The following is a 14,674-nucleotide window of genomic DNA, read 5'->3' as shown; positions in this document are numbered from 1 at the left end:
ATACTTGGACCAGGAAGCAGTCCTCAGAACAGAGCAAGGAAACACTGCATGGTTCAAAATCAGGAAAGGAGTGCATCAGGGATGCATCCTGTCTCCATACCTTTTCAATCTATATGCAGAACAATTATTTGGGAAGCTGGGTTTTATGAGGAGGAATGTGGCATCAGGACTAGAGGAAGACCCATCAACAATCTGCATTATGCAGATGACACAACCTTGCTAACTGAAATTAAGGAGGACCAGAGCATTCATTGCAGAAGGTTAAGGACTGTAGGCTTCAATATCAAGAAGAGAAATATTCTCAACATTGGGCCAATTGTCAGTACCATAATAGATGGAGAAGACATTGAGGTTGTTAACAATTACAGCTTGATCAGTTCCACAATTAATACTCTTGGCACCAGCAATCAGGAAATAAAAAGATGAATTGCACTAGGAAAATCTGCTGTCAAGGACCTCTGCAAAGTACGAAGAAGAAACGATGTCATTCTAGAGACTAAGATGCACCTGATCCAGGCCATGGTCTTCGCAATTACCTGCTATGCATTAGAGAGCTAGACAATGACTAGTGATGATAGAAGGAGAAGAAACAATATCAGTCTAGAGACTAAGTTGTGCCTGATCCAAGCCTTGGACTTTGCAATTACTTGCTATGCATGAGTGCTAGACAATGACTAAGGGTGATGGGAGAAGAATTGATGCCTTTGAGTTGTGGTGCTGGAGAAGAGTCTTGAACATACCATGGACTGAAAGAAATCAAACAGGTCTGTCTTGAGATGGTGAAACCAAGTTTCTCCTTGGAGGCTAGGATTTTGAAGCTCCATCTCATACATAGGGCATGTGGCCAGGAGGGACCTGTCCTTGGAGGACATCATGGTCAGAAGGGTGGAGGGACAGTGCAGGAGAGGAAGACTCCAGAGGAGATGGATTGATATGGTAACTGGGGCAGTGGGAGTAGGAGTGTCAGAATCAGTGAGACTGGCTCAGGTTAGGACAGGCTTCAGAGCTGTTGTACATAGGGTCGCTACATCCCAGGCAACATAACAGCACATAACAATTACTATTAAACACTATTAATGATAGTGATGATGTTGATGTTGTAATTAAGTGTTGGCTTGGCTTCCAGTCTTAGCAACCCTATGGACAACAGAAAAACACCCTGCCTGATCCTCTGCCATCATCACGATTGCTGCTGCACTTAATTAAGCTCATAGTTTCAGTCACCGCATCTGGTCATCTCATAAGAGTGTATTCCTCTCCTTTGTTGACTTTCCAATTTTCCAAACATGGCGTCTTTCTCCAAAGACTGGCTCCTCTTCATAACAAAAATCTCACCATCTTTGACTTTAAGTGGCACCCTGGCTGAAACTCTTCCAAAATTCGTTTGTTCTTTTGGCAGTTTATGATACGCTCAAAACTTCATTAACATCACAATTCAAAAGCTTCAAGTCTTCTTCAGTCTTCTGTTTCTGTCCGTTTGGCAGCAGGGATCAGCAACACCCTGATGGCGGTAAGTGTGATGGAGACACACCACTCTGGGAGTGCTGCAGAGAGCCAAACTCAACATTATTGGGGGTTGCAGTGCACTTATATACAGGCAAGTAAATAGGAAGACAGGATGAGGTGGGATTGTAGACGTGGGACATCTGGATTGGACAGGAGAACCTCAGCTCAGTGCAGACCACTCCCAGCTCAACAGACGCAGCAGCCATCTTAGGCTAGCACTTATCTGGAGCTAGGCGATCTGCCCTGGCCAGAGGCCTTCCCCTCCTCCCTAGCATTCCCCAAGTCTTCCTTACTCATTTTCCAACTTTCCTAAGTACATGAAGCAATTGCAAGTACAGGTGGACTTTTCCAAGGAGCCCCTACTAAGAAGATGCCCAACGTATAGGAGACAAAGTTACATCATTCTTCCTTTTTAAAGGGCACTGTGATTCCATTTTTTCAACACAGATTTATTTATTTTAGCAGTTCATGTTATACATAATATTCTTTGCCAATACAATTCAAAATAATAAATTGTTTGGTTTTCCTTTTTCATTCTCCAACTTTCACACACATATGAAGCAACTACAAATGTCATGACTTGGGTCTTTAAGTTGACATCAATGTTCTTTAGCACTTTAAAAAAAAAAACCCTGTGCAGATTTTCCTAATGCAATATATTATTTGATTTCTTCACTCTTCCATGAACTTTGATTGGGAATCTAAGTAAACGGAAATCTTTGACTTTATTTATCTTTTCTTCATTTATCATCCTGTTGCCTTTTGGTCCACTGTGATTATTTTTAATGAGGTATAATTCATAATGAAGAAATATAATCTTTGTTTTTCCTCAGTAAGTATTTCAAGTCCTCTTCACTTTCAGGAAGGAAGGTTGTTGTTAGTTTTTATAACATAGGTTGTTGATGAATTGTTTTCCAATTCTGAAATGACATTCTTCTTCAGATGGTTCAGTTTCTCAGATTATCTGTTCTCTATACAAAATGCTTGGTACCAGCAGTAGGGAGATAAGACATATTGCTTTGGTCTACTGTCAGAGACATCTCCAAAATAATAAATACCAGCGATTTTGGTTTGAAGACTAAGGTTTGCTTGTTTCAGACCATGGTCTTTTCCATTTCCTGCTATGCATTAGAGCATTGGACAATGAATAAGGAATGACAGAAAAAGAACTGAAGCCTTTGAGTTGTGGTACTGGAGCCAAGTAATGAACATCCTATACACTGCCAAAAGAACGAACAGGTATGTTTTAGAAAACGTGCAGCTGTAGTGTTCCTTGGAGGCAAGCATGGCAAAGCTTTTCTCAGGTTGCTAAAAGAGGCTCATGTTTGGAAAGGGATATCATGCTTGGAAGGGTGGAGAGTCAGTGGAAGCAAGGAAGATCCACTAAGGAAATGGATTAACGTGGTGACTACAGCAACGGGCTCAAGTGTATCAGAAATGGTGATGACGGCACAGCATAGGATTCAGATCTGTTGTTCACAGGGTTGCTATAAGTTGTACTTGACTTGATGGTATCTACAAACAACATACTAAATAGGTATGCTGAAGGGATATAACTCTGACATTTATCTTTCCTTATTTTAAAACATGTACTATCTCCTTGTTTTGCTTTTTTGTTCAATAACAGTCCCATATGAACACAATTGTTTTGAGATTCCCATTATTCTCAATGTTATCCATAATTTATTATGCTCTACACAATCAAATGCCTTTGCATAGTCAATAAAGCACAAACTTCTTTCTGGTATTCTCTTCTTTTAGCCAGGATCCATTTGACATTAGCAATGATATACCTTCCTCCATAGCCTTTTCTGAGTCCAGCTTGAATTTCTGGCAGTTTCCTGTGGATATACTACTCCAAGTATTTTTTCAAAATAATCTTCAGTAAGGTTTTATTTGCATGTGATAGTGATATTGTTTGATATATTTGATAATTTCCATATTTTAAAAAAAAGAGAGAGCACAAAAATGGTTCTTTTTTAGTCGATTGGCTTGGCAGCCATCTTCAAAATTTCATAGCATAAATGATGCATGTCCAAGGCGGCATCTGTTTGCTAAAACATCAAAATTGATATTCTGTCAATTCCCAGAGCCTTATCTTTGCCAATATCTTGAGTGCAGCTTGGATTTCTTACTTTAATACTACTGTCTCTCAATCAAATACTACTTCATGAAATGGTTCTGTGCCCATCAATTATTTTTGATACAATGAATCTATATATTCCTTCCAACATTTCTGATGCTGCCTGTGTCATCCAATATTCTCCCCAAAGAATCTTTCAGTATTGCAACTTGAGACTTGAGTTTGTTCTTCAGTTCCCCTTGGGAAATGCTGAGCATGTTCTCTGTTGGTGTCTAGCTCTAAGTCTTTGCACATTTTTTACAGTGCTTTGTCTTCTCCAGCTCCCTTTTGAAATCTCTATTCAGCTATCTTAAATCATCAGCTATTTCATCTTTCCCTTTAGTTTCTCTCCAAAAGCAAGTTTCAGAGTCTCTTCTGGAATCCATTTTGCTCTTTTTTCTTTCTTTCCTGTGTTTTTAATGTCCTTGACGTCATCTCAAAACTCACCCCAGTCTTTGGCTGTCAGTATTCAATCTATGAAATCTACTTAAGATGGTTTTTAAACTCAGGTGGGTTAAACTCAAGGTCATATTATGGCTTTCATGGACTTGTTTTAATTTTCTTTAGCATCAATTTCATTTGCATCTGAGCAACTAATGGTCTATTCCACAGGTGGCCCCCCTGCTTTGTGCTGAATGATGATACTGAGCTTTTCCAGTGTCTCTTTCCACAGGTGTAATCAAACAGATTCCTATGTATCCCATCAGGTAATATCCCTGTACATTTCCCAGAATAAGTTATTCGTTGTACAAATTCTTTTATGTAATCTCTGGCCTCCTTATGTCATTAATGCCAAAATTTTCCAACTGCCAATCCTCTTTAGTTTCTGGCTTTTGCATTGCAGTCACCAATTGTTATTAATGATGTGTGTGTGTGTGTGTGTGTGTGTGTGTGTGATTTTGAGAACACATATTGAAAGATGAAAGCAAATTGTGCAAATTGTCCAAAAGTGCGCCCTGAGGTTGAAGCACATGGAGTGGCGTCACGGTACTACTGTTTCTTTGAAGATGATAATCTAGGGAAGGATGGTAGTGGTGACATTGGAACTTCCTAGAACGTGGGAGCAGATATGACCCACTTACTCACAGAAACATCAGAAAACATCTGATATTGACTCCACTTTGGAGGGTGAGTGCCCAGGTGAAGATCAGAAAGATATCTGATCCTGACAATGTCTGGCAGCAATCACCTGTCCTGGAAGCAGATACCACTGCCTGCGGTTAACTTCAAAGCAGAATGGGCGAAAGGCTCATTGGTGATAACTGCTTCTAAGGACATCTTGGGTTCCTCCTGAGTGGTGGGCTTTGGGTGCTTAGTCGGTGGTTCAGCAACCTGCCTCACTGTTCAGTCTGCTGGACCAGATTCTCCATAGCCACACCACAGAAGACTGCCACAGTGCTTTTTATAATCGAGCTGTGTTGAGAGAGAAAAATGTTGCTCCATGTGGTGGTTGTCACATCTGGAATCATAAAGCATCTGACTATTAACGTATTAACATATTTTGACTTCATATGTCAATTCAGAATGCAGAAGTTGGTAGACATACTCAATTTTTTCATCTCTGGCTTTAGTGGTTGGTGCATATATTTTAATAATAGTTGTGTTAATAGAGTTTACCTGTATTTAGATAAATATTATTTTATCATTTATAGCACTGTACTTCAGGATTTATCTTGAAATGTTCTTTTTGATGTTAAATGCTACACCTTTCCTCTTTGTCATTCCTGGCTATTTGATATGACTTTTCTTTTGACTTTCACCACCATGGCTGGGTAGGGCTATACTAATGAAGTGTATTTATGGCCCCCACAATGGGGTTAGATATCTTGTTCATAAATCTAAATAAGGTAAATAGCACCTCTGGGTTGGATATAGCCAAACAAAGTGTTTAGAACACTGTGGAGAAGACTGGTCAGTTTTGACATTCCACCAGGCTTTAAGTGAGAAGGTTAAGAGGGTGAAACCAGAAATCTCAGTACCATCAAGAAAGAAGTGAAGAGTGCAGTACATCCTTTTGAGTTGCACAGGATAAAGACTCAGACCAGATTAGATTAGCAGCAAGAGTAAATGAGGTAGTGCAGAACCAGAGAACAATGAGACAGAGCTGAACTAGAACTGCTGCTCCATGTAGCCAAAGCCTACGGCCTTTGCCCACACTTATTGCGGAGCTAGGGGTAGGTGTCATTATTGACAGAAATAAATCAGCTTTGTAACACGGGCCCAGAGTTTTGAGGCTGAAGGTCAGAGGGTCTAGGAGAACCCTTAGCAATTGTCCTGACTAAAGAATTACAGTTCATTCCTACCTGAAGCTGCACTGCAATTCCAAAGACATGATTTGAGGCTACCAGCTGCTCCATAGGAGAAGGATAAGCAATCTCCTGCCATGTGATTAACTGTTTCTGAAAACCTGCCGGAGGGTCAGCTATGGGTCATTCCAACCCTACAGTATACAACAAGAACAATCTTCCATAGCACACCCTATAACGGTGAGATTATCAGGGAAGCTTGTGAGTTCTGTGTGGTCACTGCAACAGATTAGTGAACCCAGCAGTTGAGCAGTGAGAGCCCTGGGAGAAGTGGTTGTATTAGAATAGACAGAAGAAGCTGTCGGAATATGGAGAGCATTTAACTCCACAGGAACCAGCTCTGTGCTATCAATATTGTGGGTGGGGACTCTTCTCCTTTGTGAAGTTAGTGGAATTCAGATGCTGCTTCCCCAATCCTGGTCCACTGTTTTCACACCAACATAGGAGGCTATGTGATTATTTGATTCAAAATGGACAAACCAGTTCATTTCAGGTCACTAATGTCTAGTATAGGGAGCACTGGTAGTCTGGTGGTAGGGAGCTATGCTACTAACCCAAAGGCACACAGTTCAAATCTACCAGCTGCTCCATGGAGAAGGGTGGGTAATCTGTTCCCATGCAATTTATTGCCTGTGAAAAACTCCTGGAGGATTGGTTCTTACTCGATGGTACAGGGTAACAATAAGAACAATGCCTAGGACATCAATCTATGGTACCTAACAACAACGACAACAGTTGTGATCCAGGTTGAGAGTTCTAGTAATTTTAAATAAGATGGTGGGCAGTGGAAATAAGAACAAAAGATGGACCATGAGCTGACAAGACATACAAGGCATAGAAGGGTGAGATGAAGAAAGAGAAGTTTTCTTATGCTACTGTTCTTCAAGTAAAGCATCATTGTGCTTTCATAACATTTTGGCTAGAAAGAGGTATCAGAAATGTACACTAAGACTTGGTCCACAGAGCACACATTTTTATAATGTATGCCAACCTGCTTTTACTCATTACCTGTTTTATTTCTTCTGCAGTCTTGTCTTTCACCATCTCAATGTTAAATATTGAACTAAGAGTCTGAAAAAAAAAAGACAATTAACAATCAGAATTTAAAAACAAACAAAACACATGGCTTAATTCTAGCTTCTAGTCCTGGGGAAGCAGTCTGCCAGGAAAGGGAAAGGAGGCACATCTGCAATAAGTAGAAAACAGGTGTAAGAAAACCCATATGCTCAGAGGAAGTAAGTCCTCAAGTTCAGGCAGATTTTCACAGTTCTGTTCATAAGGAATATTTATAGGTCACAATGTACTTCTCACCCTTACCAATCTGTCAGTTTGTTGTTCTGTGGCAGTTTACATGTTATTATGATGCTGGCAGCTTTGCCACCAGAATTTCAATTGTCAGGAGGGTCACCAAGGTGGGCTAAGAAGAAAAGCCTGGAGCTCTACTTCTGAAAATTTGCTCATGAAAATCCATAATAAATCACAACAAAATATAGCACTTTGTTGGTGAAAAAAGGGTAAGTATAGATGTTTCTCTGAATCTAAAGACTATTCTATAGGAGTGCCTCCTTAGTGGCTAATTATTAACAGTAAATTTGCTTTTAAAGTAAATCACAATATTCAGCAATCACAACATTCAATTAATCACAACAGAATATTATCTGAGAAAGTGCTAGAATTGGAGGGCAATCAAAATACATGGTGGCCATTTTATTTAAGCAACCTCCTTAATGTGCACAGAATATTATCTGAGAAAGTGCTAGAATTGGAGGGCAATCAAAATACATGGTGGCCATTTTATTTAAGCAACCTCCTTAATGTACTAAAGAGCAATGATGCCACCCAGAGGACTAAGGTATGTCTGATCTCATACACATGTAAGCTGGACAATGAACAAGAAGAATGGAGTGTAACTGATATTTTTGAACTGTGGTGCTAATCAAGAATACTGAATACACTATGGACTTCCAAAAGAACAAACAAATATGTCTTAGAAGAAGTAAAATCAGAATGTTCCCTGTAAGTAAGGACAGAGAGACTCTATCTCACATACTTTGGGTAAGTTACCAGAAGGAGCCAATCTCTAGAGAAGGACACCAGGCATGGTAAGGCAGAGTGCTGGCAAAAAAGGAAGATTCTTAATGATATGGACTTGACAAAGTGGCTGCATGGGCTTTAAGCCACAGCAGTGGATTGTGAGAATGACACAGGATAGTACATGTTGTTTATGGGTTATTATGAGTCAGGAGTGACCTGATGGCACCTAACAACAATGGACTTAAGCATCCTAATAATTATGAAAATGGCACAAAACAGGCTAACAATTTGTCTGCTGGACATGGAGTCTTCATGAGTCAGAGCTGACTCAAGGACAACTAACATAACATAATGTAACATGTACTTTCCAAATGCTTTAACCTCACCAATAAGCCCCTCAGCACTCTCTAGCTAGTAAGAGTAGAAAGTTTAGATGTTTCTTTTAGTTTGATTACTACTCACTCTATCAAAGGCAGCTCCTTATTTACAAATTAATAACATAAATGAAAATGTTTTCATTGTTTTTTAAAAGCTATTCCTCACAGAAAAAAGGACATTACTAAATTTCCTTCACATTTCCTCTAGTATTCTAGGGCTCACATTATGCTGGGATCATGTCAAAGACAAACAAGAAAATCTATGAATTCTCATCTCTATGACTAGAAAACCATCTTACCTGGTATTTCTGAACCAGAAATTTCTGAACAGTAAATTTGTTGAAACTTGCAACCTTCTCATTATAGACATGTAACTTCAGAATTGGATCTCTAGAATTAATCAAAAACTCACCTTGTCCTTTGTGAATCCTCTGCTCATAGACTGCTTCCCCAAAGTATCTGTCTAAAATATATGATGGAAAAGGGTATTAATTTCCACTTAATTAATTTCATTATAAAAGCAACAATTTTAGATCAGCAGTTGTGGTGGCTTAGTAGTTAAGAAGCTGTGCTGCAATCCCAAAGGCACGCAGTTCAAATTACTCCTGCTCTACAGGAGGAAAATAAGTAATCTCCTTCTGAGTGATTCACTGTCTCTGAAAACTTGCTAGAGGGTCTGCTATGGGTCGGTTCCAACTTAACAGCACACAACAAAAACCAACGTTCTAGATGAAGTATCCAACTTCTACTTTATATCTAAGAATTCTTCCCTCTACACTCTCATAATGTGCTATACACTTTGTTCTAAGTGCTACTGTTTGCAAAACAAATTTCTTCTAGAGTAGTTTTTCTCAGAGATCGAGACTCTGAGATGTAGAGGGAAAGAATTTCTCTCAGTATAACCATCATTTACTAGTACTAAGTCCATTCTACACTTGTCACTGTAGATATGAGGGAAGAAGAGGCCTGCTTCTGATACTCTGTCTTGTGATGTGCTCCATACTGATTCACAAGATAAATGAGAAATGTAAAACTCTATTTCTTATCATTGTTTCTTATCTGTGACATCTGATGGCAAGTGTCCTCAGATGACTAGAGATTTTCTTCAACACTCAGTTTTAAAATGCTCTCTTTAAATTCCCCACTCTGCATTGCCATCAAGTTGGTTCCAGCTCATAAGTGACTTTCCATCAGGCTTCTGAGACTTTAAGTCTTTACGGGAAGATACTGCCCATCTTTCTTTCTTGGCGTGGATGAATTAAAATTGCCAACCTTTAGTTAGCAATTGGATATACTGTACCCTATGCTTCTTTTCCTCAAATTAGCCCCCTTAAAAAAAAAAAAGAACCCAAGAACAATTGAAAATGGTTATTATTCCTCTATCACTCCACTAGCCACTGCCAGGAAATGCTATTTTTAAATTCTCTAATCATAGGAATAGGGAGCTCTGGTGGCCTAGTGGCAAGAAATCGCTTTGCAATCCCGAAGGTACATGGTTCGAGGCCACCAGCTGCTCCACAGGAGAAGGATAGGCAATCTCCTCCTGTGTGATTAACAGCTTCTGAAAACCTGCTGTAGGGTCAGCTATGGGATGGTTCTTACTCTACAGTACACAACAATAACAATTACAGGAATAAGTTGTTATCTTTAAGTCTTCCACCTATTCACTCAGTTCCAGTTTAGGCCTCTTGAGAGGGAAGCAGGACAGTCTAAACTTGGGACTGTGAAGTTAAAAACTTACTATTCTGTAAGCATAAAACACTGCCTGTTGTTCCTCTGTGCTTAAAAGAATGAAATCTTTCAGAAATGGGACCCAGAGAACTTGTAAAAACAACTTAGGCAAAATCTTGGCATAAAAAACCCTACTGGATACCCTATTGTTCTTTTTGGCCACAGTTTTAGATAGTCAGCATGCTAATGTAGCCTCCTTATCTATAGGAAAAGGAATAATTTTCATATCACTGATCCTCAGGTGTACTATAAAAACACAATACAAAAAGTCAGAACCCTCCATTTGCTTATTAAAAGATAACAAATCCTATGTATTATTTCCTTTTAATCACTATGTATTATTAAACCCCATATATTGTTTCCTTTTAATAACCAAACTTCATGTATTGTTTTCTTCTAATGTCTTCCTAATTCATCCTTTGTTTTCATTTTCATTGGTAGATATAAAAAAATTAAGCCTTCAAGTATATTTAAGATGTACCATTATTTTATGTATTAGGAAATGATGTTAACTAAACAATAACATAATACTTTTATGTTAAATTTTAAGACAATTTTAGAGATATTAAAATGGAAAACAAAAAGACAGGCTTTAGGATAGATGAAATAAGGTAATTATCAAGTGTATGGCAAAAAGTGTCAAGAGCACATAACAGAACATTTAAATGAGTACATTACTGCCCCCCTGTGGATGTCTTTGAATTGTGGCGCTAAAGAAGAGCACTGACCATGGACTGCTGAACGAGCAAATAGATATGTCTTAGAAAAATTGCAACCAGAATGCTCCAGGGAAGAAAGGATGGGAAGCTTCATTTCACATACTTGGGCATGTTGTTACGAGAGGCTATTCCCTGAAAAAGGATATCATGCTTGGAAAGGTGCAGGGTCACTGAAAGAGGGGAAGACCCACAATAAGAAGGACTGACACAGCAATGGGTTCAAGTGTGTCAGAGATGAAGCGGACACTGGACAGGACAGGGTTCAGATATATTATTCACAGGGATGCTAGGAGTCACAGTTGACTCAACAGCACCCAACAACAACAACTTGGATGCTTTAGAAACCTGTGGTAGTAAAGGTTTTTTTTCCTTTTTGTGACAGTAACTGATTGGATAGGAGTAGGGATACCACCAAATGCTTGAACTACACTATACAGATGAGTTTCATATAAAGAAAAATATTTCTCTCATTTTGTACAACTTTTCAATATCTAGCCAGCCATTCTTGTAACTGAAAAACCTTTTTATAATTACTTGAGGCTAAACAAAAACTATACTTTGCATCTGTCTTAAAAATAGCTTTATAGGGAGCTCTGGTAGCCTAGTGGCAAGAAGCTGCGCTGCAATCCCAGAGGCACACGGTGCGAATCCACCAAATGCTCTGCTGGAGAAGGAGGGATAATCTCCTCCCGTACAAGTCAGATCTGCTTTGATGGTACATGCACAAAAAATAATAAAATTTAAAAATAAACTGTGAATTTTCTAGAAAACAACTGTTATGCAAACTTCAAGTTGCAATACTGAAGAATTCCGTGGGCAAAATTATGAATGATGCAGGAAGCATAAAAAAAAGATGAAAGGAATACATAGTGACTGTATCAAAAAGAATTGGTTGATACTGAGCCATTTTAGAAAGTGCAAATGATCAAGACCTAATGGTAAAGAAGGAAGAAGTTCGAGCTGCACTGAAGGCATGGGCAAAAAATAGGACCACAAGAATTGACTGAATTCAGTTGACATGTTTAACAAATAGATATAGTCCTGGATATGCTTATTAGTCTATTCCAAGAAACTGGAAGACTACCTTGCCAACGGATCAGGGGAAATTCATATTTATTTCCACTTGTAAAAAAATGTGATCTAACAAAATGTAGAAATTAGCAAACAGCATCATTAATACCTTTGGGTTCTGGTGCTGGAGAAGAGTATTGAATATATTATGGACTACCAAGAGAACAAACAAATATTTCCTGGAGAGGATGAAACCAAGTTGCTCTTTGGAGGCAAAGATTTTGGAGCTCCACCTCACATACTTTGGCCATGTTGCCTGGAGAAACTAGTCCTTGGAGAAGAGCATCATGCTTGGAAGGGTGGAGGGACAACACAGGAGAGGAAGACCATGGATGAGATGGATAGACACAGTGACTAGGCAATGGAGGCAAGTGTGTCAGAGACAGTAAGATTGGCTCTGCATAGAGCAAGGTTCAGAGTATTGTGCTATGAGTCACAGTCAACTTGATGGCACGTAACAACAACATCATTAATACCAAATGTAAGTAAAATCTTGCTGAAAATTATTAACAAAATGACTGGTACAGAACATCCATAAGGAACTGCCAGAAATTTAAGTTAGATTCAAAAGAGATCATGGTATGAGGGATATCATTATTGATGTCAGAGAGACCTTGGTTAAAAGCAGAGAATACCAGAAAGATGTTTACATGTGTTTCACTGACTATGCAAAGGTATTTGACTGTAGAATAGAACATAACAAATTATGAATAACATTGAGAAGAACACTAAACAGAATACTAAATTGTGCTCATGTGAAACCTCTACATAGATGAAGAAGCAGATGCCAAAACAGAGCAAAGAGAACACTGTATGGTTTAAAATCAGGAAGATATGTGTCAAGGTTGTACCCTTTCTCCACACCTATTCAATCTGTATGCTTAGCAAATAATTCGAGAAGCCAGACCATATGAAGAAGAACATAGCATTAGGATTAGAGGAAGATAGCAACAACTTGCATTATGTAGATGACACAACCTTACTCACATAAAATGAAGACGACTTGAAGTACTTGCTACAGATCAAAGACTTATAGCCTTCAACATGGGATATTTATCAACATCAGGAAAACAAAATCTTAACTACTGGACCAATAGAAATCATGTGACAGATGAAGACTGAAGTTGCCAATGATTCATTTTATGTGGATACACAACCAACATCCATGGTAGCAGCAGTCAAGAAATAAAAAGATAAATTGTACTGGGAAAAATCTGCTGTCAAGGTCTTCTCCAAAATGCTAAAGAGCAAGGGCATCAGCTTAAAGACTAAGGTACGTCTGAACCATGGTATTTTCAATTGCTTCCTATGCATCTGAAAGTTTGACAGTGAATAAAGATAGAAGAACTGATGCCTTTGCATTGTGGTGATGGGAAAAAATATTGAGTATCTCGTACATTGCCAAAAGAACAAACAAGTCTGTCTTGGAGGAACTGCAACCAGGATGCATTTTAGAAACAAGGATGATGAAACTGTCTCACATACTTCGGTCATCTTGTCAGGAGAGATTAGTCCTTGGAAAAAGACATCATGCTGGGAAATGTGGAGGGGTCAGAGAAAGTGAGGAAAACTCAACAAAATGAACTGACACTTTCCAATGACTAACAATAGACTTGAGCATGGGGGATAGTGAGGATGGACAGAATAGGGCATGGTTTGTTGTTCATAGGGTTGTTATGAGTAGAACATGAACTGGATGGCATTTAGCATGACTGAGAATGGTACACTGTGGAATCTCAGTGATAATACGTCTCCTGGCTTTGATGTCACCAACGAAAGATTTCTGAACCAGACGGCTTTTGTTGCTGTGTTCAGTTATTTCAACATATATACATGAATGCATTTGACAACACTGGTTCTCACAGTAGTGCTGTACCCCAGAATTTACACTAGAGTTAACCATTTTACATAAAAATACCTTTTTTTATATTATGCTTAGGGAGCTCTGGTAACATAGTCTGTTGGCAGCTGCACTGCTAATCCACAGGTGGTACCTCTCTGGCAGTTCCAATCCTCCAGGAACTCCTAGGGAGATAGATCTCCTTCTGTTCAATTTACAGCTTCCCAAAACTCCTCTAGAGGGTCAGCTACAAGATAGTTTTGACTTGATGGCAATGAGGTTTTTTTGTTTGGATTTTTTAAAGTTATAACATGGTTAGGGTGTTGTATTATATCCCTCCAAACCTTTAGTCCTAAATTTATGCATGGGTTATGTTATCTAAATTTCAGTTCAGGGTAGAAAAGAGAGAGAAAAAAATTATTGTAAAAGGGGGATGTTGAGTTTAATGTGGTAGGAAACCAGTGATTCCAAGTGAAGGAAAGGCTTTGGGAATGAAGAATACAGTCAGTCATAATCCTTCCTCTGTCCAGCAATATAAGGAAGAGAGTAAGCAAATATTTAACCAAGAGTTGCCATAATTTAATCTGTATTTATTCTATAGCTCAGTTTATATAGCTATAAAATTGACTTTCCAAGTCTGTTTGCAAAAAAGGGCAAAGAAATTTCCTATATAATACTGAAAATTTGTATAATAGCTGTATTTCCAAGAGCTTTTGACTTGCACTTTGGTATAATAAATGGTTCTTTTAATTAGGAAATGCATTAATTAAGATATTTGTAGTTGGGAAGCAGCAGGCCGGCCTGACCCTGAGCTCCCGCAGAGTGAGGCCACAGGACAATTCTAAAGGCTGGCCCTGTCAGCTCTCTTTGGGACACTGATATGATACTCCACAGCTGGCTTTGCCCACAAACCTGCCCCATTTTACCTTGAGCAGAAGCAACAGCGTTGTGTTCTTTAATAATAAAAA

At 38.8% G+C, this 14,674-nt stretch overlaps 1 protein-coding gene across 2 annotated transcripts in view; it reads right to left on the bottom strand.

Annotated features, from left to right (window-relative positions):
* ATPAF1 (ATP synthase mitochondrial F1 complex assembly factor 1) overlaps positions 1-14,674 on the bottom strand; it is a 71,759-nt gene that overhangs the window by 46,327 nt on the left and 10,758 nt on the right. For both annotated transcript variants that reach the window (XM_006898971.1, XM_006898972.1), the window contains exons 3-4: positions 8,758-8,808; positions 6,943-7,005 (exon numbers count right to left, since the gene is read on the bottom strand). In XM_006898971.1, coding sequence (XP_006899033.1) covers positions 6,943-7,005; positions 8,758-8,808 — 114 coding nt within the window. The remainder of the gene's footprint in view (positions 1-6,942; positions 7,006-8,757; positions 8,809-14,674) is intronic.

This window comes from Elephantulus edwardii, unplaced genomic scaffold (genome assembly GCF_000299155.1).
Source record: "Elephantulus edwardii isolate Elephantulus edwardi_28Jun2011 unplaced genomic scaffold, EleEdw1.0 scaffold00243, whole genome shotgun sequence".
Taxonomy (NCBI): Eukaryota; Metazoa; Chordata; class Mammalia; order Macroscelidea; family Macroscelididae; genus Elephantulus; species Elephantulus edwardii.
This window is presented reverse-complemented; position numbering and strand designations above follow the sequence as displayed.